This window comes from Marasmius oreades, chromosome 1, assembly GCF_018924745.1.
Source record: "Marasmius oreades isolate 03SP1 chromosome 1, whole genome shotgun sequence".
Classification (NCBI taxonomy): Eukaryota; Fungi; Basidiomycota; class Agaricomycetes; order Agaricales; family Marasmiaceae; genus Marasmius; species Marasmius oreades.
Window position 1 is genome coordinate 1918360 of NC_057323.1, and position 24531 is coordinate 1942890.

Genomic DNA, 24531 nt, shown 5'->3' on the forward strand with positions numbered 1-24531 from the left:
AAGACAACGGAGTAAGATCCACTGATTGTGCCGACTCTTTTTCTTTTACGGAGTGATGATTCCCAACGAGATGTCCCTCGACAGCATCATACACCCTAATGTCGACTGCAGTTGAAAATTGTTCAAGACCTCCACTTTACTATAGTAAAAGATACATATAGTTGCTTCTACTGTGCACCGTCTGGTTTGAGTGAACTTCGCCCTGCCCTCAGAATTTCGTCTGTCGATAATAAGTTTACCGCGATGACCGAACTGGAATAAAGCAGTCAGAGCAGAGGCTTGAGAGAGAACAGTGGCTGAACAGACCATGAATGAAGCATTTGCCTTTTCACTCTATAATTGTCCCAAATACCGTCAACTGTCGGGTCGAACGGTTCGCCATCTAGAAGATTAATGCCAACAATGTTGCCCTCAGCATGTTGATCCTGAAGACAGAGCGTGAGTTGACAGGGGATATCCTTGCTGAATAATGACCATCTCACCTGCAAAGCGACGACAACATCTTGCACATCGAATCCACCATTGGCTGCCAGCGTCTTGGGTATGATTAATAGAGCGTCGGCAAATGCTTGAACACCCATTTTGACCCTGCCTTTAGCCGCCTTTTTCACTGGACCACTCAGGTGAGCGGAACACGCGACCTCGAAAGCGCCTGCGCCAGGTACCAATGATTCATCTTCCAGAGCGTTCTTGATCGCTCGCAGGCCATCACGAAGTGCATCTTGAATCTGCTGTATGGTGTAGGCGTTGGGTCCTTTGACGAGAAGTGTCACAGACTTCGGGTCTTTGACTTCCTCCACAAAAGTGTACTTTTCCTCGCCGAGGGTATGTTCGTAAACCAAACCAGCCCATCCGAGGTCTTCTGGTTTCAGATCATCTACGGAATTTTGAGCAAAGCCTCCGCACATCAACTGTAACCTAGGAAGTATAACGCTTTAATATATGGAAGAATGTGATACGAAAACTCGACGTACCGCTCCATATTTCGACGTTTCGCCCGTCTCAAAGCAAAGATGCCGTTTTTTGCCAAAATGTCCAAACTTAAAGGATCGATGCCCTTCTGATTGATAACGACGAAGTTCTTCCGCTTCTCTTTACTGTCCACTGCTTGGTCGCAGACCAGCCGTTTTAATTCAACGATCTTTTTCACCTTCTCGTCTACGAACTTGCGCTCCGACTCTACGAGTTTTTCTCGCTGCTCTGCTGAGGAATAAAAGAATCCAGAGTTTACCTCTCTAACGAAGATAAGAATTCAAAGGTTATAACCAATATCAGAATTGGTCAACTCACGTTTTCTCGTATTCCAAACTAACATTTAGTGTTAGTATGAAAGCGTTCTCGACACGTTTGGGCATATCCGGGTGGCGTGCGCCATGGTCGAGAACAAGGCCACGAACCAACTGAGTTTCTGATGCCGTCCGGTGCTGCATCTTCATAATTTCCACCATGTGAAGATCAATGGGCTGCCTCCATTGATCTTTTAAATCTGTTAACGATGAACAAAGTACCAATTTGACCAAAAGTAAGGTTCAGACCTTTGTGAGGGGGCGGAGGTCGAATGGTAAGAACAGCATCGGTCACGTCTGCGGATAGTTGCTTTGCGAGTTGTGCGTTCACTTTTGTCGAGAGAGAGGTATTGGCGACATTGATTAGTGTCGCTCGGTCGAGCTTTGCGGGTTGTTTGAAAGTGTCGAGGAACTAATTTGGATGAGAAAGCGATCCGAATGTCACACATTGATACTCACCGCCAGAGCTTCTTTTTTGGCCAGATCAAAACCTTCACCAATCACAGTGGGATGAACTCCTTCACTGATGTATCGATCCGCCTGCTTCAACAACTCTCCCACCAGAAGAACAACACTCGTTGTCCCATCTCCTACTTGATCATCCTGCGCAACAGCAGTACGTGCAATCATAGCGGCAGTTGGGTTTTGTATCTGCATTTCTGATAGAAGAACTTTTCCATCCTTGGTCATTTTGATCTGTCCGGCACCATCGACGAGCATTTTGAGGGTTCCGCGGGGGCCTTTGTGGAGGAGTTGGCCTTCAAATGAATCCAAAATCTGTTTGCATACCTAGATTCCCTTTCACGACATTTGCGAGACCCATTGCTCCATTGGTGTTCACCTATGGCAGTTCAGGCTAACGACACGGACAAAAACGTACACATAGAAAACAAACCTGAAGAGCGGCCGACCTCCGCACACTTTCGGCCTTGGGATTGATGAGCTCGATTGAGGACATGATCGATAATCAGTGGAGGAGGTATGAAGCTGAGGATCTCTATAGTGAACGCGACACGTTCAAACGGTCGCCTTCCCGTGGGAATTTGAGTGCCTCAGTTCCCACGCGCTCCAAGTTGTACACTGAATTACACTACCAAAACTGGCCCATGTCGTACAGATATGTGCTACTTTATATATATCCCATAAACGCAATATATCGTGAACATATGTTGACCATGCCGTAATAATGCCATAACACAGTTCAGCAAAGGGAATTCTGGCGTCCCTTGTTCCGCCCGTGATGGAAATGGGTCCAAATGGCATTTTTTACCTACCAAAGGTCAATGTATGCAGGAGTAGGGCAGGAGGACCACTGGAAACATTTGTGCTGAGTATTTATGGCATTGTCATGTGACTCTACATATCGTGAACATATGTGGAGACAGATGGTTACTATATAAAGTAGCACATATGTCGGCTATCTGTTCAACAATTGGGTGTATGTTATTTTGAGGGTCCTGATAAGAAATTGATAAGATTGAAGAAGTTAAGGCCCCCTTCGTGTGAACGGCTTAACGTTAGGTTAGGTTAGCTTAGCCTCGTTATGTCACATATTGTAACACTTGTAACACTTCATCACACTCGCCGCGTGCGACACCGTTTGCTGCATCTGCCATCGCAAAATGACCCGTTTATGCCTTCAACCTCGGCATACTCCTCATATTCCAGTGTCGTGGGAGGAACGGCAGCAGGCAAAAGAAGAGAAGCGGAAAAAACTCGGTGTTCCATGTTGGTAAAGAATGTGTAGAATCGAAGGAATATCGGATATGAGGCAAGACGCGACAACGCGGCGGGTTCGAGCAGCGTGACAAAGAGTGACAGCTTATTGTAAGACTCTCTACATGACTTGGCGCGATTTGGTGCGGGAAACGAGGCTAACCTAACCTAACCTAACGTTAAGCCGTTCACACGAAGGGGGCCTAATGCCTCTCAAAGACATGTCATTTGTATACATGATATAGATAGCCATGTAGTAATACAGGAAATACAGTAGTTACAACGACATTTCGTTCTGGCGTTCTTGTTGGTAGTACAGGAAAAGTAACCGTGAGGTAAGAGGGCTGAGCAGTGAGGGGTAATGGCGTGGGAAGCAGCTGGCACGCCGATTGGCCATCAATACAGTACTGAAATACTTGGCGGTTTACCAAATTGATTGCTGTTTGTAAAGGGAACATTGCTTTTGGACGAATTTTCGAATGTCGCTGTTCGTCGCAATGCTCATTCTCCTTTTCCTGTCATTGTCATCGACGGTATCGTCGCCACTCTCTTTTTCGTCGTGCTCAAACCACAATTCGCAATGTCCTACGTTGCCGCCCATATCATGAACAAAACTCGCCGTTAAAGGAACCTGCTGCCGCAAATAAATGCACTGTCATGGGCAACGTTGGTCATATTACGGTGTGGGTAGGTTGTTGGTGAAGTCACATCGACATCCGCGCGCTCTATGGTCTCAGCAACAACAGCGAAATATAATATGGAGACAACAAGCTCGACATGCATTCACGATCGCCGGTCAGGACTCAGCGGTGAGTTATGTTAAAATTTATGCATAATTTGGAGATTACGTCAAATGTTGGTGTAAAACTCGACATATACGCTATCCCTCACCTAATGTCCAAGCGATAACGATGGAGATTCGATGTCTGTAATTTCCCACTTCGCAAAGGTAGTGGCGAAGGAGTAAGGTATGCATTCGGGGGTTCTTCTCTTCCGTTTGGATCAAGCGGCGCGATCCCGAAGGCGGCACGACTCTGACTTTTCCCACGGAGACCACGTTTATTGTTTGGCGAGACATCTGAGACAAAATGCCTCCGGTAAAAGTTCAGCTTACCCGGTAGGCTCTCGTTCAACCTTTCTCCTACCAACGAAATTTGCGGTCGAAAGATGTCGGAAAACGTCCCCAAAAAGACAGAAAGCCCCTACGATAATGCCAGGATCAAGTCCGATGTGCAAGATACTCTTCAAATGTCGTTGAAGCGGATACAGAACATCAAAAGCCACCTGGACAGTGCTCCCAGAGGACAGAGATTGCAGGGTAAAGTATGCATCGTAACTGGTGTCGGATCCATGAAGGGAATTGGGTATGTAATAATAATCTTGTTAACTTCCTGCTAATATTGATATTCAATATTCAGACGAGCTTCAGCGTTACGCTATGCTCATGAAGGTGAAGATACTGTTGGCGTTCATTCAACTCGTGTATCACTACTTATCACTTCTTTTCTAGGAGCTGCTCATCTCTATTTAGTCGACTTCGATGCAACGAACCTTCCTGAACTACAATCCACCATTGAACGAACGTACCCGGATGTCAAGGTAGACACGACCATTTACTCACGTCTATACATGTCGACATTAATTATACTCAGGTAACCACCGACGCATTTGATTGTGCTTCAGAGAAGCACATCGTCGCCCTGTGTGAGCAAGCTTTGAAAGAAGAAGGTCGTTTGGACGTGTTCTTCGCGAATGCAGGTATTGGGACTAGAGATGTTTTGGCCAATATTTCCTCCGAAACTTTCATGGAAACAATGAGAGTCAACACCCTCTCGTGAGTTCTTTGGACGCGTCGTTCATTTTCCTTGATAACAATTCGGATGTGCGGATATTAGCTGTTTCCTGGCAGTCAAATACGGGTCGGAAGCAATGCAAAAGACGAATCCTTCAAGAGGAAAGGAGCTTGGTGGCGGTAGTATCATACTGACCGCCTCTAGTAAGTTTTTTCAAGTACTAGTGCTTTTCATCAAGTAGTCTTCATGGATGTTACAGTTGCTGGTATCCGATCCGGGGCTGGTACGGTTGATTGTACGTCTGGTGCCTGTTCTTGTTCTTGGTTTTGGGAATTGAAATCGGGTTCCAGACTCTGCGTCCAAGGCTGCTGTGAACTCCCTTGCAAAAACTTGTGCTTACCAGCTCGCACGAACTGGGGTCCGTGTGAACACTATCTGCCCAGGTATCATTGAGACTGGCATGACCGCTTTCACATTTGAGTATGCTCGACGGAGAGGTACTATGGGTAAAATGGGGCAGCTCAACCCACTTGGAAGATGGGCGATGCCGGAGGAAGTTGCTCAGCTAGCAACATTCTTGGCATGCGGTGAGCATTCACTCAGCGTTGTAACTGTTCTATTACAAACGACTCATGGATGGCAGATGATTCCAGTTATGTCAACGGACAAAACATCGCCGTTGACGGGGGACTTTCATCCTCCCATCCGACCGTGCCCGGGAAGTTCGTGTAGGCTTGCGTGGCTTTCAGAGACCTCTCGTCCAACCACCTGTAACAACTCGCACATTCGCATACTTATCCGATTCCTCCCGGTAGAATTCATTGTAACATCTATGCCATTGTACAAAATGTGTAGATTAGGCTTACTAATCAGCTACACTGTTTCTCTGTGAGTCGGGCTATTTCATCGCTGGTTTTCTTCCAAGATATTCGAGGGATACCGAACCCATGGGTGAGCCTGGAATAAGATGTCCCTCCCAGTCGGGCTACGGGTCGTAGAAGAGCCGGGTCCACTTGAAGTCCATCTGGTGAGAGAACTGACTCCCTGACGTGAATTTGCTTGATCAATCCGAGGACGATAGTTGTGGTAACTTCATGAGAGTCCAGGGGGGTCACGTCGTGATGAAAATGTAACTGGGGAGCATCTCATGAGTATTTTTTCAGCGAGCTCGTTGAGGACATCTAGCCCTCACATTGCATTCCATACTGACAGCGCTCTCTTTGACGCAGGGCGGTTTGACTTCTTGCTACAGAGAACCGGTCGATTGGAAGGTGATCTCAGGGTACGCCTTGTACTCACACTTGGCTCCATCGTGAGACCGCTGACAATCCATTCATCCACATGGGCGGGTGCCTCGACAGAGCAAGCGTTAGCTGCTTCAATGAAGTTCTCACTAATGATATTGACTGTGAATTCCTTGGTATTGAGGATATTTTCTCTCGTGTCCTTTGGTCGCTTCGGGGACAGTAGGAACGACACACTGATCAAAGGGGGGTTATGGGAGACCTGTACGTGTGGAAGATACCCTTCATCCGGAGGTAAAGATACTACGCGACTGGACGTACCATAGAGAAGTAGCTATGTGCCGGGACATTAACGTCATCAAGGATTTGCACGTCCGATATTCAATCACCTGAATGGGGCAACATTAGGCGTTCCGTCTGAAGCTAGCGAGGAGACGAAGGCAATTGGACGTGGTATAATGGCAGAAGTAAGTAAGCGGTAGGCATCTCTGTCGCACATCCACTTCAGAACAACTGCATACGGATAAAAACAGACCAAATGCGCACTGTTTGGAGGTATCCTTCATCACCCATGTTTTCCGAGGTGTCTTCTCGTATTCGGCCTGCCACGATGCTCCATCGCCCAACTTCCAGGTTGGACATGGAGGCTGCGATAGCTCGAACGTTAAAGTCTCTTGAAATTGTGGACGCGAATGATTGAAACGACGTAGTGAATGTAAGAAGAGTCGCGCGGTGGCTCGGGACATGATGATGGAGGTTTGCAACTGTTCGCAATGTTAACATGTTTGCGTAACAAATCAAAAGCCAGTAAGAAAGCTTGAATTGTTAGGATCGAATCCACAGTCCACGCCAACCTGGGGCAGTTATTCTAATAATAAGAATGCCAACTCCCCCGGTCTTGTCGTTGCTCATACTACAGCGACAGACTCTTTTGCTACGTCTTCACTCTCACTTTCCGTTACATTCTTATACTATCTGTCATTCACCGCCTCGGGAACGACAGATCTCATACCTTGCCTTTACCCGGAGAAAGGGAAACGTGTCATCATCTCTCTCACTACATAAATTCAAGCCATTAGTGGTTATATCTAGGCACTGTCCACGTCGCTCTTTTCAAGAACTCGAACTACCGTCTCGTTACCAAGCCCGAAGGATGTCGACGCGTAGGAAGGATGTCAACAAGCACCAGAATGGCTCTACTGTCAAGCCCGACGATGAAAACAACCATTCACACTCGCACTCACATTCGATATTCGGTCATTCCCATTCCCATGATGATGATCACCGCCATGGTACCGACCAGATCATGGCTGCGTTACAAGGTTCCGGTATGTTACCTTACGGTAGAACGGTGATTTTATGCTCTGACCACTTTGTCGAATTATAGCTGACCGAGGCAGTAAAATCACGTTGATTGGGTTGTACTCGAACGTAGGTTTAACGATAGCGAAGGGTCTCGCTGGGTGGTATCTACACTCAGCGTCATTATTGGCCGATGCCGGACACTCCTTGAGTGGTGCGTCGCAAAAATTACTCTCTGAGTCTATCTAACATCTAAACATACAGATCTTCTCGGAGACTTCGTTACACTCTTTTGTTGGAAACTATCTCGGAAGCAACCTTCAGAAAGGTATCCTTATGGGTTCGCCAAATTCGAAACATTAGGAACAACTGTCGTCTCTCTGTTACTCATAGGCGGAGCACTGGGTATTGGTTTCCACTCGTACCACCTACTCTTGGCTGCTCTCACCGAAACTGCCCAAACCCTCCCTACTGGGCCGCTCCAGGAAATATTGACCAACGTCACACAAGCTGCGCCCGGGGTTCCTGGAACGATGCAACATCATCACGGACATACCGTTGACCCAAATGCTGCTTGGTCAGTGCTTGCTATTTTCTGTTTCAATAGCTCCTTACTCATGATAAAAACTTATTAATAGGTTCGCTGCAATCAGTGTGCTGGCAAAAGAATGGCTATACAGAGCTACCAAACGTGTAGCAGACGATGAACGCAGCCCCGTTTTACTCGCAAACGCGATCCACCATCGGAGCGACGCGTATTCAAGTGTAGTTGCTCTCATCGCCATCCTTGGAACATCTTTGTTTCCCCAAGTCCCTCTTGATCCCATAGGTGGTCAGTATCAACCGATGAAGGGTACTCATTTCAAAGACGTTTGACTGACGTTCAGTAACTAACAGGCCTTGTCGTTGCTTTCGTCATCCTCCAGCAGGGGACTTCACTTTTACTCGGAGCATGGGGTGATCTCACAGATGCTGGGGTTTCTACAAAAACAAGACAATCTCTTAAGAGTGCTTTAGGCCCCCTGCGTTCCGATTCCTCTCCAGTTTACCCTGCGATCATCACGGATATCAGTGAGCTGCGTGCCCGTCGGGCAGGGTCCCTGTTATACGTCGATTTGACTGCCCATGTTTCCAACTCCCTTACAGTGGAGCAACTTTCTGTACTCGAGGACGAAATATTGCGTACGATGAAGGAGAAACGGAAGGAAGTTGCTGAAGTGCGGGTGCGATTTAAACCTAATAAAGTAGAAACGTGAAGAATCATACCCATTCAATCTCACTACCACCCACTTCATTTTCCGTCTTCTGCACAAATGCGCCAAGTATATCTTCATGTAATGGTAAAGATACAATTAGCGAATCTATTTAACAGGAAAATAAAGATATTAATAATGACTTCGGTTCATTAGCAAGGAGAAATGTAGTAAGCAACGTCAGGTTGAATATCAAGAGCACATTTATTAAAGTGGAAATAGGGCTCGACCGGTCAGGTAAAGTATAGGGGTGCGGGTATAGTTGTATCCAAGATGGATGACAATCTCAAGCCCTTTTCGAGAAATATTGTTTGATATTCTTTGGTTTCGCACCACCACTTTTGAGGGCAGCAGAACGCTGATAATATAGTCTCATGGAGAGATTCTTCAGGATGGCCTTTGTTCTCGAACGATCCAAATGAGCGCCTCTTGTGTCAACTAGTAGAGAAAAAGATTATGGATAATCAGTGTGTAAGAAGGATTAAGACATACTGATATTGGAATGGAGTAACTCGACACAGTTCATGGCACGTTGTATTGGAGGGGTCGGCTTTTCGATTTTGCTCGGGCTCACTTGGGATTCGAGACGGGCGGCTTTTGCCTGAGCTGCAGCCAGAAGTTCCTCTGCAACATAACGCGGAATATCGGATAATGCAGTCGACAATATTTCCGTGTGGAACCCAAGGTCACCATAGTCTGTTTCTGGATGGATTTTGAAAAGGTTGGAGGTGGATCCGGAAGGAGCCAGACACAGAAGCAGAGGTTCCAATTGAGGGAGGTTGCAATACTCACTCTGTCGAGATGTGAGTGATGTGGTTGCACAGCCGTCAATATTTATAGAACCATACCTCCGACACAGTTGTTCTCTCAAGAAGAAGACAGTGAGAGAGCCATCTTGCGATACGCAGAGTACGACCGTCTCCTGCAGAAAATATCGAAACAGCATGCGCACGGTTTATAGGCGTCAGAGTCGAAATAAATTTCAACGACCTTGAACATATCTTGGATTCCTATAACTCGATGAGTACTATCGAAAAGTATACAATTGACTTCCTCACCAAATCATTAGCAACAATAGGGCCAACCACTAACGAAGAGCAAATGGCATGAGCCGCGACCAGGATATCTGTCCTCAGTTCCGATGACGTAGCCGGATCGAGGGAGATAGCACAAAGTGCCACGAGGACTTCCGGGGCATCGCCGGATTGTATCTTTCCCGAGCTACGGTTTGCTTGAATATTATCGCGAAAGCATATATACATGAATCCTCACCTTCCTGCCAAGGTACAAAGCTGGATGAGTCGCATAAGGGAGTTCTCTCTTTCATCTTTCGTGACTTGAATGGGCAAGACGCTCGACATCCAACCAAACGTCCCTACGTTAGCACCCAGCCTCGCCATGATATTCACCATAGATTGAAAAGGAAAGAATGGCTTCGAGGGCGATGTATCACTCCAACAGGTACGAACAAAGTAAAAAGCAGCCTGCATGAGGCCAGTATGTCTAGGTGTAAGAGCTGGAAACGTTATGGGTGAACTGAGTGACCATGTTGGGATAGTTAGAGCATACCAAGATCACAGATACAAGACATAACGTCAACATTGACAGCGAGGTCAATCCTGTTCATGGCGCCACTTTGTAATAACAGGCAGGCGAAGGATGTATCTGGGATGTAATTTGAGTCGCCGAGAGGTGAGAAGTAAGGACGGGATTCCCACCTTGCTCCTGCAGTGCAGCTTTGAATGATTGGAGGATGGGAGTACGGTCGGCGTTCTTGAAGTCAGAACGGGAGTCCACATCCATCGCATCTTCAACCTTTGCGACCCAAAGAGGATGACCAACACGCTTCACCAAGCGATGATCGAATTCGCGAGTTTTCTTGTCGGATGCTAATATTGCAGCGACTGCTTTACCCCGTTCAGCATCCTGAGAAAACAGCCTTTCCGCGTCGTTCTCATCCAGGTCGATATCGACATTATATCCACCACGATCATCTTCCGAACCGTAGCGATCAACCTGTTCCTGGATTGCCTGCCATGCCATCTTCTCATCCCCCATCCAATCCTCCATTTCATCGTCCGCATCTTCTTCTCCATCCATTTCGTCTCGTAGTTCACGTTTACCCGCCACCGCATGTTCTGCACTAGTAAAGGCATCGGTACCTTTGCCAGCGCTGTCGGCTTTGCTCTTCTCTTTCAAGAGGGCAAGCAGGGGGTTGATGGGTTTGATTTTTGATCGCTTGAATTCCTTGAAAGGGACCACTTCTTTGGTAACAGGTTTCCTGGCAAGTTGCCTCAGGTTGTATTTGCTAGACCCAGCAACCGTCGGATTCGACTTGGAAAAAGGCAACTCTCTGAGTAGATATGAAGAAGGCCATAAGTATGGAAGAAGACTCTGAATGAACTAACAACTCACGGAATTTCCTTTGCCTTCTCTTTGCCTTTATTGCTACCAACGAGTACAGGCAGATCAGGAAAGTCATCATCCTCCCCTGAATCACTCGGGCTAGGCAATTCCGCGATGGGCTCAGGACTGGACATCACTTTTGCTCGCGCCTTGGCCCGAATTTCTTCAATTAATTGGCGAGTCTTGGCTTCAGAGTCTAGAGTTGATGCCATTCGTTCGGGTGCTGGGCTGCTCGATGGAGGAGTAAGAGGTTGCATAGAAGGAGAACCGAATGAATAAGGTGTGTCTGGTTCAGTGCCGAAAAGACTGTAAGATGTCGACTGGGGTGTGAAGAGAGGAGAATGATTATCGATATCCATAGATACAACATCTTCATCTTCAAAATCCTGTTCGGTCTCCGTGGGCTCATCCAACGCGGTATTGACCTGAGCACTTGATGTCTTCCGTGCGGGAATTTCCACTTCGTCAGACTCGCTCCCAGGAACTATCTCATCGCCAGCAACGGCATCCGGCAATGAGAGCCTCTGTTTCTTTAGATTCCTGAAGCGTACAGAGGTAGGATGGTGAAGCAGATTCTCTCTAGGGGAAAGAGGCGTCAGAGGAGCAGCGCGCGTCGACGTGGATCTATTGACGCGTTGGGAGCTTTCTGAATTATCAACGTCAAGGTCCGAAAGACCAACTGCTTTCCTTTTCTTGCTGGATGCATGAGAAGACGTCGAGGGCGACTCGCAATTGAGTCGCTCTGAAGATGGAGAAGGATGGGGTGAGGTTTGCATTGGGGTATCAGAATTGACGCTACTTGATTGCGTTTGTTTCCGAGTAAAATATCGAGTTATAGGCGTTCCAGCAGCCTGAACTTTCTTCGCGTTTCTAGCCATCGGTAGTGGTGGCGGTCTAGCTGAACGCGAGCAAGCACGTGTTTGACGCGAACAAGTCGATGTGACTCGGATCGACACGGGCAGGCCGTGATATTTCCTGCCAAACATTAAAATGAATATTTTGTCAGAAAGTTAAACAGATATTATGGAAATACTGGTCCGAATATAGTGCATATTTGACCCCGGATATACTCTTTATATGGGAGGAGAAAGATTGATGATTCCTCCTTCCATATAAGGAGTATATCTGGGATCAAATATGCACTATATTTGGACCAGTATTTCCATAATATCTGTTTAACTTTCTGACAAAATATTCATTTTAATGTTTGGCAGGAAATACCACGGCCTGCCCGTGGTGATTTGGATTCGTAAAACCGCAAATTAAGACGCATCCGAGCTGAGGTGCTGAGCGAATTGACGTTCGTAAACGGATGGATTTGAGATATTTACTTATTGAATGGCATACACATCACTTCTTCAAAGAAAACGACAAAGGAAGAACGTGAATGGATTTACGAACAGTAGCCAACGCCTTTGCCCCTGACAGTCTCCAAAGCCAGAAAAAGCCAGAAACAGCGCTGAGCAGGCCAGTCGCCTAAAAAAAGGGTATGTCCGTCATAAAAGCTACGCGTACGTTTGACTGAACTCACCGCACCTCTCTTCGGCAAGTAATTGATACATCTAATTGTCCCAAGCGTACACCGTGGATATAATAACATTGATCTCGCTAACCTAGTTTCATTACTATACGGTGCAAGTCCTAAATGCGGGATAACAAAGCTACCCTTCTATGTACGTTGTCTACGAGTATATGATTTGAGCACTTTCTTTATAATGAGGACGAACAAAGACTTACGCCATGCCTCCATAACCCATGGCAGCACCTGATTCCGCAAGTTTCCGTTGCCTGAACGCCTATGGAGTTCGATTACTTAGCAGACGATCAGACGGAGGAAGGAAAGGATACTTGCCTTGCGGTACTTGGTCCTCTCATACGTAACCAAACCAACAACTATTAATGCAATGACGGATATTCCAGCAAAGACACCAAGTCCAATCGGAAGGACAGAGATACTCTTCCCAGGAAGATTGAACGCTTGGGTAGAGGTAGCGCTAGCTTCAGCAGCCTGAGCGGGAGTTCCAGTCGAAGAGGCTGTCGTGGTGGTAGAACCTGTTACATCAGCACCGGCAGTTTGACTTTGACTCGTTGCATCTGTAGCAGTGATGGAGGCCGAACTGGAGGATGTGATACTTGTGGTACTCCCAGAAGCAGACGCAGAAGGAGTAGTCACTTGGGTGAGAGGAATTGTCGATGCACCCTTTCCATAAGAAATATGGTCAGCTTCGATGAGATATAGATCCTTGTGGAAAATGCTCACGTTAACAATTACTGCGGGTGACCCACTGGAGGTAGCAGATGCTGATGCTGAAGTCTATAATGCCGTGAGCGTCATGACAACGAAAAAGCGACGATGACAACGAACACTGGCACTGGTTGATGTCCCACTCCCTGAAGCTGAGGAAGAGCTGTCCGTACCAGAGGTGGAGGAGGTTGAGGATGAATCGGTAGAAGGGGTTGATGAACCGGTAGAAGTAGTTGAGGTGGACGTAGATGAACTGTCCGTTGACGTCGATGTGCTGGAAGAGTCACTAGACGAGCTGCTGGAACTACCGGATTTCGACCCATCTACACTTATCGTGCATTTCCTCACTTCCTCGAAAGCCGGCTTCCCATCCTCATCCTTTATTGGAGTTAACGTGATAACACAGGTTTCCGTGACTGGACCACCTCGCCTAGAAGTATGAGATATGAATAGCTGCCACAATGAAAGGAGATGGGTTGCGCACGTCAGGGTATTTGTGACGGTCATCAGCGTAGTAGATCCATCATTATTTTGCCTGGTAGACACTGGAGCAGCTGTTGCATTCAGAGCAAAAAAGAAGAGTAGAAATTTTGAAAACATGATGAGTAACATGAGATTAACACGAATGGAAGCTGAATCTGAACGAGGAGCCCGGGACCTGCGGTGCTCGACGTTGAACGGAACGACGGGCGTTCGCTTTGAAAAAAGTAAAAGATTGGAAGGGCCCACGGGGCAGCGAAGAGAAGCGAGGGGGAAGAAGCAGTGACTTAAAGAGACTGCCGCAACCGTTGACGATCTAGGGTTGTTAGGTGGCACTACCACGTGGCACAGCCTCCAATATAATGTGTTACATTCACATATCTAACATCATCTCATTCCTCCTTCCACAGCCTTGTAGATATTCCCCTCTGCTTCTCTTGTCTTTCGTCGTTCACGCCGCCACCTCAGTATCTGCCCTATCACTTTAGCAACCACCTCAGTACCGTATTGTTCGTATAACAGACACATCCCGATATTGGTGACCACTGCGATGAACAGCGTCCATCTCCCTTCGACCGGTAATGTCATCAACTCCAAGATCTTTGTAACCGTTAACGGTGGCGCCAATAATACCAGTAGGTTGAAAAATGACAGCGCGATCAGAGCTATCATCAGTAACGCTAAATGAATGTGTCAGCACATCCTCCGGTTGCATCAAGAAGCACCTCAACATACCATTTGTATACATTGGTTTGCGATAGGGAGGCCCAATGCTGAAGATAGCTGCAACAAGAATATACTGGAAGCACGTTACTAAAAACAGCACAGTGTTTTCAAAATTTTGCGATTCAAGTTGGTTTCCCCCCTCCTTAGGATCAGGACCAGGCGGAGGCTTGTACCTAAAATTGAAACATCATATAATGGGCATGCGGCATAAGAAAGCACTGACCACTCTCGACTCCGCACCCAAAGATATGCCCACGTCTGCACCGCACTCGTAACAATCATTTGTCCGATTATACTTGCTAGTACTCTCTTTGAAACAAGACTTGCTGTTGGCCGCTTCGGATGGATGCGCGGGAACGGCAAAGTCCTGCCCACTAACCAAAAATCAATGTTCAAGTGTATGATCTTCCATGACTCGCTTGCACTCACTAGTGACCGCGACGGGAATGATAATGAATAGATCGATATACAAAAACTGGATCAAAATGTTAGCATCAATTGTGTATATATAGCAACGTCGAGTACCTGAAAATCTCCAAGGGACGAAGCAAAGGAGTACAAGAGCGTTACCGACGTGAACTGGATAAGGGAATACAGAGCCCTGGCGTGAATCTCATTTCAGCGACCATTCAACAAGTTCAAGAAAAGTGGGAATATCACATGTATTTGAAGCAGCTAAAGCTGGTCACCAAAGCTGCACGTCCTTCCTTGATGAGTTCAATAACACAGCCGATGTCTGGTATACTCGAGGTGAAGGGAGCAGCAACGCTTGCTTCAGCTTCCGAAAGTGAGATTCCCACATCAGCAGCCTTGAGAGCAGCACTATATATATCATATTTCCAGTCAGCGAAAAGCCTTCGGATCAAGGGGGTACGTGGAAACACACCAATCATTCGCTCCATCACCAGCCATAAGGACGGTATACCCGAGCGCTTGAAGTCGCTCTACAATCTCGTTCTTCTCGTCAGGGGACATACGTGCAAAGATCTGCGCTTTCACAAGCAGCTTGATACCAAGATCAGTAAAGAGAATTCCAGCGAGAATGACCAACAGACAACTTACTCTCTGCATGGTTTCAAGGGATGCATAGTTAACCATCCATCGAAAAGCATCGCCAGATATAACAAGAGAATAATCATGGTAACCGAGGTCGTCCTCGTCAACAGTGTAGTGAGGTGGCGCGGGTAAGGGCTTCAAACTGTAAGGATCCAATTTCCACGAAGGCTCGTCCACCGAAGACCATTCCAATCGAGCATCTGGCGACGCAGAATCGCCTATTACAATCTCAGGTTTTCTGGGGCCAATCAAGATGAGAACACACGTACCGAAGGCGAATGCAGGAGAAAATATGTGCGCAGCTTGGTTAATCAAACCGCATTCCCTTGCTACGCTGACAGCGGTCAACGAGTTATCCCCAGTGATCATTCTACAGGCAAGATGAGCAGAACGTAGAGCTTGTATAGCCGGAGCAGTGCCAGGTTTTATCTTGTTCTCGAAGATGACTAGACCCAGAAAACGCAACTTGCTTTCGGTTTGTTCCCTGGAAGATGGACATGAATATGGAAAAACAGACTGAGATTCCAGAAGTTGTACCTCTTCATGCGCTGAGCTTTCAGCCAAGAAAGACCCTCGATACTCTTGCCAGCCATAGCGATCACACGGTAACCACGCTTCGTATAGTAAGACAGGAGATCATCGTAATCCTGAGGAACTACAGAGAAGGAACATTAGTTGACAAACACAAAGAAAAAGAAAAAGATTCCGAGTAGACGTACACGAGTCTTTCTCGCAAATTTCAGCCATAACCTCGGGAGCGCCCTTCACGTAAATTTCCATGCTGGGGCTCTTCAACCGCTTAACAATCACACTCATTCTCCTCAGAGCGGAAACAAATTCGAATGTTCGTATGACACCCAACTCCAGGAAATGTGCGCGCTGGAAAAAAACTCTGTGACCGCTTTCAACAGAGGAATTATTGAACGTTGAATACCGACCTTCGTACCTCCCTTCAAGGCGTCCTCTAATCTAAACTGCGCACTCCCAGGCGGCCTAACCACAGTTTGGACAAGACTCGTTTGCTCCCTCACCGCACCCGTCTTATCCTTGATCACTCCCGTCCCCGAAACAGCATGTCCTTCCTCCAAAGTCCACTTCGTAAACTCGAACATCTTCATATCCAACGGATCCCCGACCATCTCGCCTTCAACCTTCTTCAACGAATGACAGGTAGCAAGCGCATGCAAAAACGACGCTCTATCGTTACCCAAAGGAAGATCGTGAATGTCTTCAAGTAACTCTCCAAATCCATGTCCATTCCGGTCGATCGCTCGTGCTCCCAGGATATCGAGTCCATCTTCAGTTAACGTCCCGGTTTTGTCGAAGCAACACACATTCACTTTTCCGGCGATGTTGACACGGGTGGGAGAAGTACAAAAGATACCTGACTTCCTGAGCCTCCCAATTGCGAAACTCGTTCCAATTGAAAGGGTGGCAGGGAGAGCAGGTGGGACAACAACGGTGATGAGGTCCAGAGCTCGGACGAGGATGGTATGCCAAGGTAGCTAGAGGGACAAAAATGAAGGGAAAAGTATCGTCAACAAAAAGTCCCCTTGGGAGCTGTATCACATACCCCAATCCTTACGAAATTCACCGCACTAAGACTGAATCCGAGTACTGCTATTCCTGTGAGAACACCGATGAATCTCATTGAGTCCCTATAGAATTTAAAACCGATGGGTTTGGGGAACAACATCGACCGGACTAAAGCACCCTTTGTAGTGTTGAAGCCTGAGAGGAAGAGTTGAATAGAAATGAATCAATACAATCAGCAATCTCACCAGTTCGCGCAACCAAAGCAAGAGCCGGCCTTCCAACAACAGAATCAACCGACATAGCACCCCTTATCCTCACAATCTTGGTACCACCATACAAGAAAGCCTTGGGATTCTCCGACCTCCCGCTTTTCCACTTCATTAAATCATCGTCCTTCACAGGAACCTTGCTAACTGGAATACTCTCTCCAGTCAACATGCTCTCATTCACAATGGCATCACCAGAGAGAAGGAACAAGTCAGACGGCACAATGGGGAGCTGTGAGCTGGACAGGTTGATGAGATCTCCTGGAACTAGTTCGGTCGAGTCTTTTTCGGTCCCTGGTGGAGAGGTTGTGGTTGGAAGATTCAGGATTCTACTTCTTGCTATAGAACATAACAAGAGTTGTAAGACGTACAGGAGCCATTGATCAGGACGTCTACTTTGCACGAGAAACGGGACATGTCGCGCATCCGTGCTATTGTCTGGAGTTGAAAGCCCGGCAATCAGAATAACCTTAGACAGAACCTCAGATGGATCCACACCTTCTTGGTATCAATTAATGTAGCTGTAATGCTGGCTATTGAGATGACGGCAATGCAGAATGCATAGTAGTAATAGTCATCCAGAGACCATAGTATGACGCTAGCAATTTGGAAAATATAGAATGGATGGATTGCCTGCGTAAACACAGAGAAAGCACAGATCGGTCAGATCTGACAGTATGGAGAGTGGAAAGCTCACACACCTCGTCCACTAATAAAGAAAGTGTGGATTTCCCTAGAATGTCGATCGCGTTATTGCCGAACAGGTGTAGGCGTTGTCGTCGGGTCCCTTGTTCCAAACCAGTACTGACGGACGCAGGTGAAGTCCAAGTCGAGTCTCGCCATTGTCTACATAATATCATGATTATGTGACACTGTCGGTTCAACCAAGGAAACCAACCTGAGAACTACGAAAAGCCCCGTTCGTGGATCAAGTATGAATCGAGTATACCGATAATCAACCGTCAACAACTTGCGGAGTACTTTACTCTCCTCATCGTATGTGTCGTCCGATACTTCTCCCGGTGCAGCAAATCCTAGTGCGTCTGGAATATCCGCGGGAAGTGCGGTATAAATGGGATAGGGATACTCCATTATCTTCATTGGAAACAGAGCGACATCTGTATGCTGGGTCTAAGCGGCCAAGCAATCGGTGCGTCGGAAATTCGGATTTAAAAATCGAGAAAGGAAGGGACCGACCTCTACAACGACGAACCCTTTTCTGATATTCTTGAAGGACGTTTCACGCGTAACCCAGCGCAACCATAATCGAGGAAGCCAGTGTCCCAGGAGTGCTAGTATTCCACATGTAAGGAAACAGCTGAGCCGCCAGAGATGCTGTCGCCAGACAATCGCTTCGTATCCTATCATACGGATGGTGGTGTCCTCGTCCTCCATATAGAGTGTTTGTCGACTTGGCGGACCCGAGGGAGTTGGCTCCGAATCCGAGAATGGTATCTCAATGTCGATACGCGACTCTCCTCCAAATATAGGGTCGGAATTCAAAAGCGGTAGGTTTTGCGCGAGAGAGGGAGAAGGGGGCTCGGAATCGTACTGCATACTAGCGGTAGTAGAGATGTCATCGCGAGAAATAAGAGAACGAGTGGCGTCGGCTTCGTCAGACAGATCTTCTCCGGATGAATACCCCCAGCGCTCCTGCTCGTCGTCACTTTCGACGGCGTAATCAGACCCTACTTCTGAGCGTGAACGTCGGCCAACCGATCCGGAAGACCTTCGCGAGACAGAAGAGCGCCTGGAGCGGTGACCAGTGCCAGAGTCCTGAGTCAGGGTAGTGGACTTTCCAAAAAGACTGACTAAGCCGCTGATGACACCTGAACGACCAACAGGCGAAGGAGATCTATGCCTTGCTCTTCTCATCGAATAGCCATCTGCGTCGCTTCCACCTTCGCCGTCTTCCGAGCCCAAAAAACCATTATTAGTTTGAGAAACCTGGCTATCCTGGCTCAACCTTCTGTCCAAACTACGCCGCCCAGAGTCGATGCTTTTCCTTCGACTACGTGTCCATCCTTCGCTACTTCTCCTCCCTGGCTCCACATGCGACATTCGCGACACACTGGAGGGAACGGCGGAATGGCCTGGCCCACTGAAAATACTTCCTTCAACCGTATCATCATAGGCACTGTATTGGGAATCACGTCTTGAGAGTCGACGGTAGGATATGGCGGCTTCAATGTCAATCGGTGTCGCTCCTTCTGTGTAGTCATGAATGATAGTTGAGCTAGGTTTTGAAGAACTAGCGACGGGAGACATCTGTATGGCTTCGGAAGAGGGAGCTCGAGAGTGCATCAAGTTAAGTACTCGCCCATACTCGTCGTTTTCTCACGCTTACTTCTCTTAAAAAATAATTCTTTTACTTAACAGAGAATCTCCTATGAACCCTATCCTCCTTCTTTGGTAATCTCTCATCTGGTGCTGGCCGCCGTTGCCCATGGTCAGCGTCAAGCGTGTTCTTCTGTACCATCATTATTCTTAGGCCTTCAAACATCCAGAACTCTTCTTTTGAGTACTACTTGTAATTATTGTGTCTTACATAAATTAGCAGATTATTTTGGGAATTTAGCAGCGGGTACCATATTGCCAAACTAGGTAATTTCCTATTATCCATAAAAGGCAACTACTGAATTTCGAAGAAATGGCAGGGTACTTACCGGTTCTAGTAGTTCAACCACTTATGTAACTTTCAGCAAACTTGTCACTGACATGCCACATGCGTCCAGCGATTCTGAACCAGAGAGAGTAGCCTTTGGTAGAAAACGCGCCGATTCTTCGTTCGTTCTCATTCATTTTGTTCTTCAAACGCTCACTAATACATACTCATTTATGTAGGAGCAGCAGGGAATCATCTCCTGGACGTGGTCGCCGGAAACGATCCTTCTCACCCACCTCTGACGATGGAGATCTTGTGGTTCCTCCGATCGCTGACGATGATACACCTCCACCAGAAAATCGACCATTAATCAGGCAGGCTTTGGGATTTACGGCATCCGGAGCACCTAGTGCTATCCAAACATACGAAGCCTCTTCAGTATCATCTTCAGCTCGAAAGACCAAGTTTCTGCCTGGTCAATCAGTAGAGGTCCTCCCAGAGCCCAAAAAGCGGCCGAAAAAGAAGGAGCGAAAGGGCACTTATGGTGGTCATACTGGAAGGTTCAGACTCACCGACGTTCCTCCACTATCTGTTGCTACTTCTACACTTGCCCCGACAACCTCTCAGTTCAGTTCTTGCCCCGCGCAACCACAACCCCCAGCGTCATTTTCAGATCCGGGATCTTCTTCAGGATTCACCCAGCACCCCCCATCTTCCTTTGCAACCCAACAGCCATCGCCGACGCCCACCCATCACTCTGTCAATTCTCCAAATAGTTATGGATTCTCGCCTCCACCCGTTACTGCCAACTCGAGCTGTCCTCTGCCACTACAGTCTTATCATTCATACCCTGTTTCCGCTGCTCAGTCTATGACCCTGGTTGCTCCCTCACATACGCCCCCAGCTACCTTTGCGACTTCGTCGTCTTCACTGATGGCTTTCTCTCTTCCTAAGCCTACCGGCCTTCCCTATATCAACCCTTCCGGAAACAGCGGCTCTCATAGCAATAATACGAGTATGAAGACCACTCGGAAGGTTGGTTCAACTCGATCGAAATCCTCCAGCCAAACACCCGGGGTATCCACAATGACATCGTCACCCCTTCCAGAGTCCAACGCTCCTACTGTATCATACTACCGTAGGAACTACAATGATAAGACGCTAACCAACAGCCGTGCTGCATCGAGGCAGTCGTCTCAGACAGCGACAACCGGGGGGAAAGACAACTCAGCTCGTCGTAAGCTTCTTTTTCTGTTTTGTATGACCGGACTTTTACTCATATTCTGCCAGGGGAGAGTCAAGCCCAATCGAAACGGTCTCAAAATCAATCTCGTATCCAAGAGCCGCCGCTACCTAGACCCAAGCGTATGGTAACGCTCCTGATATCAGACATGCGGAGCGGCAAAGAAGATTCTCTACTCGTCGAAGTAAGCGTTCCCATCAGGCCGGTGGAACACGAAAACAAAGATGCTGGATTTTGGGCACAGGCAGAGGATGTTGTACGTTGTCTATTACGCCACTCTTTGTTCTGCGTACTGAATGACCCTTAGGTCCAAGAACTCCAAGCATCAACTTCTCGCATCGAAGGTACGCATCTTTGAACTCTGGTCAACTTTATGCAAAGTCAGCCATTGCCTCAGGGGATGCCAAAGTTTTCACCATGCGGGGCAAGTATCGTCAAATCTTTATGCGATCAACGTGGGACCGCAGAAGTCATTTATCTTCATGGGAGGTGTCTCCAGCAAATTTATCTGTCGCGTCGGACAGAACGCTTCAGCTCATCGTGGTAGCGGTGAATTCCTGTCCCTATAATCATGTTTCATGTGTTGTCACTCATGTCGTTCGTGTTTAGCCCCCGAAAAATGAAAGTGCCCCTTCTCCGGTTCATATTCCTCAAGACCTGCGACCCGATTCTCTCTCGCCTGAACCACAACTGCAACCCGAACCACAACTACGACCACAACCGCCGCCGCCGGCACGATCTCAGAATCAGTACTCGGAAATATTGTGTAGCAACGTTGAACCTGAACCATCCCAAAGTGAATCCAGCCGCAAGAGATGTCGCTCCATGAGCAGCTCTCCCTCCTCTAAATCGCCAACTTCAATCTATTCTAGGGACTCAAAGCGACCCAAATTGAGCACTGGCCCAGATGTTTCCGATATTCCTCAACCTACTGTTCATACCCATTCCGATGAGGAAGACATTGAACTCATCGACCAACTCGACCAAGACCTCGTTCAGAATCACGATTCTCCAGGGTCAGATGACGACCAGGAAGAAATCGAATCACGGATTACTGAACGAGTAGATTGCCTTTTACAAAACGATGAAGAATGGCCGAGGTTTTTTGGCTACAAGGCAAAGCCTAAACACGTACCGGCGATGTTGCAGCAATACGGGTTTGTGAAGAGGATGGCGGATAGATATGAGGGGAGGAGGGTGCCATTTAGGTCGGTGAGGGGATTGAGAATTAGGATGGTGAGCTTTTTTGCGGGGTCTGACGTCCTCTCATATATCTGTTTCATTTTCACCCTCTAGATTCACATACTGAAAGCCCTCCATCTCGATGAGGATCCCAAATTTGGTGATGACTGTGTGGAGACTATGAATCTCCTGGCGTTGTATGGGCCGGCAGGTAGCCGGTTGCAGGATCCTAGGGTGAAGGATGAGATGGAGAACACTCAAGAACCTGAGTATAATTCGAAGCCCATCAAGAAATTTTTGAGGTTGTTGCGCTCGATTGACGAAGAGTGGAAGGCGAAGGGTATTGAAACAACGCCTCCAGGAGACTCGGAGCCTATGATTCGGAGAAATGACAGTGCAATTAGAGATGAATAGATACCTCCAGACTGGATTCTGGATCTGTAGAGAGTATGCAAGTCTGCGTAAATATGCATTAGTGCTATGTATTGTTACATACATCATCTCGAGACAATTTGTTACATTTATTCATACTTACTGCTAGGATATATATATATATGTTATATATTATCAACCCCTCAAGAGTAAACTTCCAGAGCAGTTGCATAGAAAACTGCATCAACAACGTCCTGTTCAACACCCAGCTCAGCCAAAGACTCCCTGGCCAACTCATACCATTCCCCTGCGCTGATCTTCGTTTTGGAGATTTTGGAGGGGAAGGAGCCATATATGATTCTTTGATAACCAAAGGCTTCCATAACAGGCCCCACTACACAGGCGGTCAGTCAAGCAATCACTTCCTAACAAAGCAACTATCCGGGTGACAACTCACAATACATCTTGATCCTCCGCTTCCACTCCTTTTGTTTACGATTCTCGTTGCTTTCTAGACTAGGCGTCGAATCCCCCGGTACAGTAGGAGCGGCCTCCCAGGACGGCGCCAAGTACTTGATATACACCTGAGGGTGCAGTGAAAGTGCAGCCACCTGTGCCTGGAATTTCCTATAGCTGGTGTGATTCATCAGTTTCACGATCGGTAGTTCGAGTTGATGAGGTGGCGGGAGCAGATTGGCTATATAAACCGAAGCTGTCAGCGGGAACGCTGTATATAAAAATAAAAATAAAACACACAAAGGATGATAGGTGGTACTTTTTCAAGGTTCACCGTCGCTTTGTATAATAGATCCTCAAGCGTATCGAATACATCTTCCTTCAGGTCAGCCTGGACATCGATGTCGACCGGTCGACCTTGCTCGAGAGCCCACTTGAGAGTGGACACGTTCTGAGGTGTAGCTTTGGCATTGAAGGTAGTAGCGAGCGAAACTGGAATGGGGGAGTTGTGAAGGACTGCTGTCGTTAATAATTCTTCTGGTGGGGCATCCAATTGGAATGGAACCATAACAGATATAATCGATGTCTTGGACTTATCGGCGGCTAATCTACAAAAACAGTTCGACGCGCTCGCCCCAAGTTTAGTGAAAAAGACATACCTGGAAATAACCCGTGCTATATCTGCGTCTACCGTTGGGAGAGCGGCGACGAGGCCGCCAATACGAATGCCTAAGGTCTGTCCCGCATGGACCTTCCATTGAGATAGATCGTCATCTGAGGACAACAGTGCAACACTGGCATCGAGAACCTTTTCAGGATGAACGGTGCTAGGACTTGGTGGCAGTGGGAATCTTTCAGAAGTGCCAGAGTTAGGTGGGGTAAATGCAGAGAGGGGAAGACTGGGATGAGATTTGGGTCCTTTTCGACGGATACCAACGCCCGGAGAAGTTGGTTGTGGGGGAAGAACGGTGCTCATTGTGGGATTCTGTCGGATAGAGTGAAAGGGTACCGTGGTACTTATAACAATTGTGTGATCATCACGACCATCTCTGATTTTATTCATCAACGCACGTGGCATTTTGCGGTGAAAAGGACGACTGTTGTCGTTATGCTGTATAAATTGCAGGCTATCCTAGATCCTCCTCGACCTCGGAAGATGTCGTTATAATAGAGTCTGTCGTCTTCTCGCCCGCTATAGCTACCCGACTGTGCGGCAGATGCTGCATCCCTCGAGCGCAGCATTGAGGTCGGAGACAACCAACGATACCTTCACAGCGACATGAGGATCATCACCATCGGTTAACCGGACTTGGGACGAAAGATTGGTATCCAATGTACTGCCTGTCAACCTCCCCGACGCTATA

At 47.4% G+C, this 24531-nt stretch overlaps 9 protein-coding genes across 9 annotated transcripts; 3 read left to right on the plus strand and 6 right to left on the minus strand.

Annotated features, from left to right (window-relative positions):
• Window positions 1–91: 91 nt before the first annotated feature.
• CCT6 (T-complex protein 1 subunit zeta) lies at window positions 92–2309 on the minus strand. Its single transcript, XM_043146420.1, has 9 exons — window positions 2182–2309; window positions 2076–2127; window positions 1746–2026; window positions 1536–1698; window positions 1291–1486; window positions 975–1235; window positions 483–918; window positions 307–425; window positions 92–252 (listed from the first exon to the last, which is right to left on the minus strand). Exons 1-9 carry the CDS (start codon window positions 2242–2244, stop codon window positions 168–170), a joined length of 1656 nt encoding a protein of 551 aa, XP_043015122.1. The 5' UTR covers window positions 2245–2309; the 3' UTR covers window positions 92–167.
• Window positions 2310–3459: 1150 nt separating this feature from the next.
• Window positions 3460–5624, plus strand: E1B28_000569 (uncharacterized protein). Its single transcript, XM_043146421.1, has 8 exons — window positions 3460–4366; window positions 4421–4452; window positions 4513–4601; window positions 4655–4836; window positions 4898–4998; window positions 5055–5090; window positions 5146–5382; window positions 5439–5624. Exons 1-8 carry the CDS (start codon window positions 4170–4172, stop codon window positions 5525–5527), a joined length of 963 nt encoding a protein of 320 aa, XP_043015123.1. The 5' UTR covers window positions 3460–4169; the 3' UTR covers window positions 5528–5624.
• Window positions 5625–5664: 40 nt separating this feature from the next.
• Window positions 5665–6785, minus strand: E1B28_000570 (uncharacterized protein; the record flags this gene model as incomplete). Its single annotated transcript, XM_043146422.1, has 6 exons — window positions 5665–5928; window positions 5988–6041; window positions 6095–6301; window positions 6361–6373; window positions 6429–6527; window positions 6586–6785. 6 exons carry the CDS (start codon window positions 6783–6785, stop codon window positions 5665–5667), a joined length of 837 nt encoding a protein of 278 aa, XP_043015124.1.
• Window positions 6786–6908: 123 nt separating this feature from the next.
• Window positions 6909–8685, plus strand: E1B28_000571 (uncharacterized protein). Its single transcript, XM_043146423.1, has 5 exons — window positions 6909–7367; window positions 7427–7555; window positions 7606–7918; window positions 7980–8173; window positions 8239–8685. Exons 1-5 carry the CDS (start codon window positions 6920–6922, stop codon window positions 8595–8597), a joined length of 1443 nt encoding a protein of 480 aa, XP_043015125.1. The 5' UTR covers window positions 6909–6919; the 3' UTR covers window positions 8598–8685.
• A 65-nt stretch (window positions 8686–8750) lies between these two features.
• E1B28_000572 (uncharacterized protein) lies at window positions 8751–11929 on the minus strand. Its single transcript, XM_043146424.1, has 8 exons — window positions 11010–11929; window positions 10313–10947; window positions 10164–10259; window positions 9867–10110; window positions 9653–9815; window positions 9443–9604; window positions 9087–9387; window positions 8751–9032 (listed from the first exon to the last, which is right to left on the minus strand). Exons 1-8 carry the CDS (start codon window positions 11876–11878, stop codon window positions 8881–8883), a joined length of 2622 nt encoding a protein of 873 aa, XP_043015126.1. The 5' UTR covers window positions 11879–11929; the 3' UTR covers window positions 8751–8880.
• A 740-nt stretch (window positions 11930–12669) lies between these two features.
• On the minus strand, window positions 12670–13857 carry E1B28_000573 (uncharacterized protein; the record flags this gene model as incomplete). Its single annotated transcript, XM_043146425.1, has 6 exons — window positions 12670–12682; window positions 12738–12796; window positions 12853–13200; window positions 13261–13314; window positions 13366–13675; window positions 13730–13857. 6 exons carry the CDS (start codon window positions 13855–13857, stop codon window positions 12670–12672), a joined length of 912 nt encoding a protein of 303 aa, XP_043015127.1.
• A 255-nt stretch (window positions 13858–14112) lies between these two features.
• On the minus strand, window positions 14113–19577 carry E1B28_000574 (uncharacterized protein; the record flags this gene model as incomplete). Its single annotated transcript, XM_043146426.1, has 19 exons — window positions 14113–14405; window positions 14461–14624; window positions 14675–14825; window positions 14881–14926; window positions 14977–15052; window positions 15112–15273; window positions 15338–15456; window positions 15514–15725; window positions 15777–15991; window positions 16045–16162; window positions 16227–16386; window positions 16446–17012; window positions 17081–17238; window positions 17289–17603; window positions 17681–17747; window positions 17808–17942; window positions 18011–18155; window positions 18208–18440; window positions 18507–19577. The coding sequence occupies 19 exons, from the start codon at window positions 19575–19577 to the stop codon at window positions 14113–14115; spliced, it is 4407 nt and encodes a 1468-aa protein (XP_043015128.1).
• On the plus strand, window positions 19077–22762 carry E1B28_000575 (uncharacterized protein). Its single transcript, XM_043146427.1, has 9 exons — window positions 19077–19616; window positions 19689–19913; window positions 19967–20095; window positions 20154–21151; window positions 21205–21413; window positions 21465–21501; window positions 21555–21706; window positions 21767–22393; window positions 22454–22762. The coding sequence occupies exons 3-9, from the start codon at window positions 20028–20030 to the stop codon at window positions 22751–22753; spliced, it is 2391 nt and encodes a 796-aa protein (XP_043015129.1). The 5' UTR covers window positions 19077–19616; window positions 19689–19913; window positions 19967–20027; the 3' UTR covers window positions 22754–22762.
• A 152-nt stretch (window positions 22763–22914) lies between these two features.
• Window positions 22915–24143, minus strand: E1B28_000576 (uncharacterized protein; the record flags this gene model as incomplete). Its single annotated transcript, XM_043146428.1, has 4 exons — window positions 22915–23105; window positions 23169–23408; window positions 23468–23775; window positions 23827–24143. 4 exons carry the CDS (start codon window positions 24141–24143, stop codon window positions 22915–22917), a joined length of 1056 nt encoding a protein of 351 aa, XP_043015130.1.
• Between the last annotated feature and the right edge of the window lie 388 nt (window positions 24144–24531).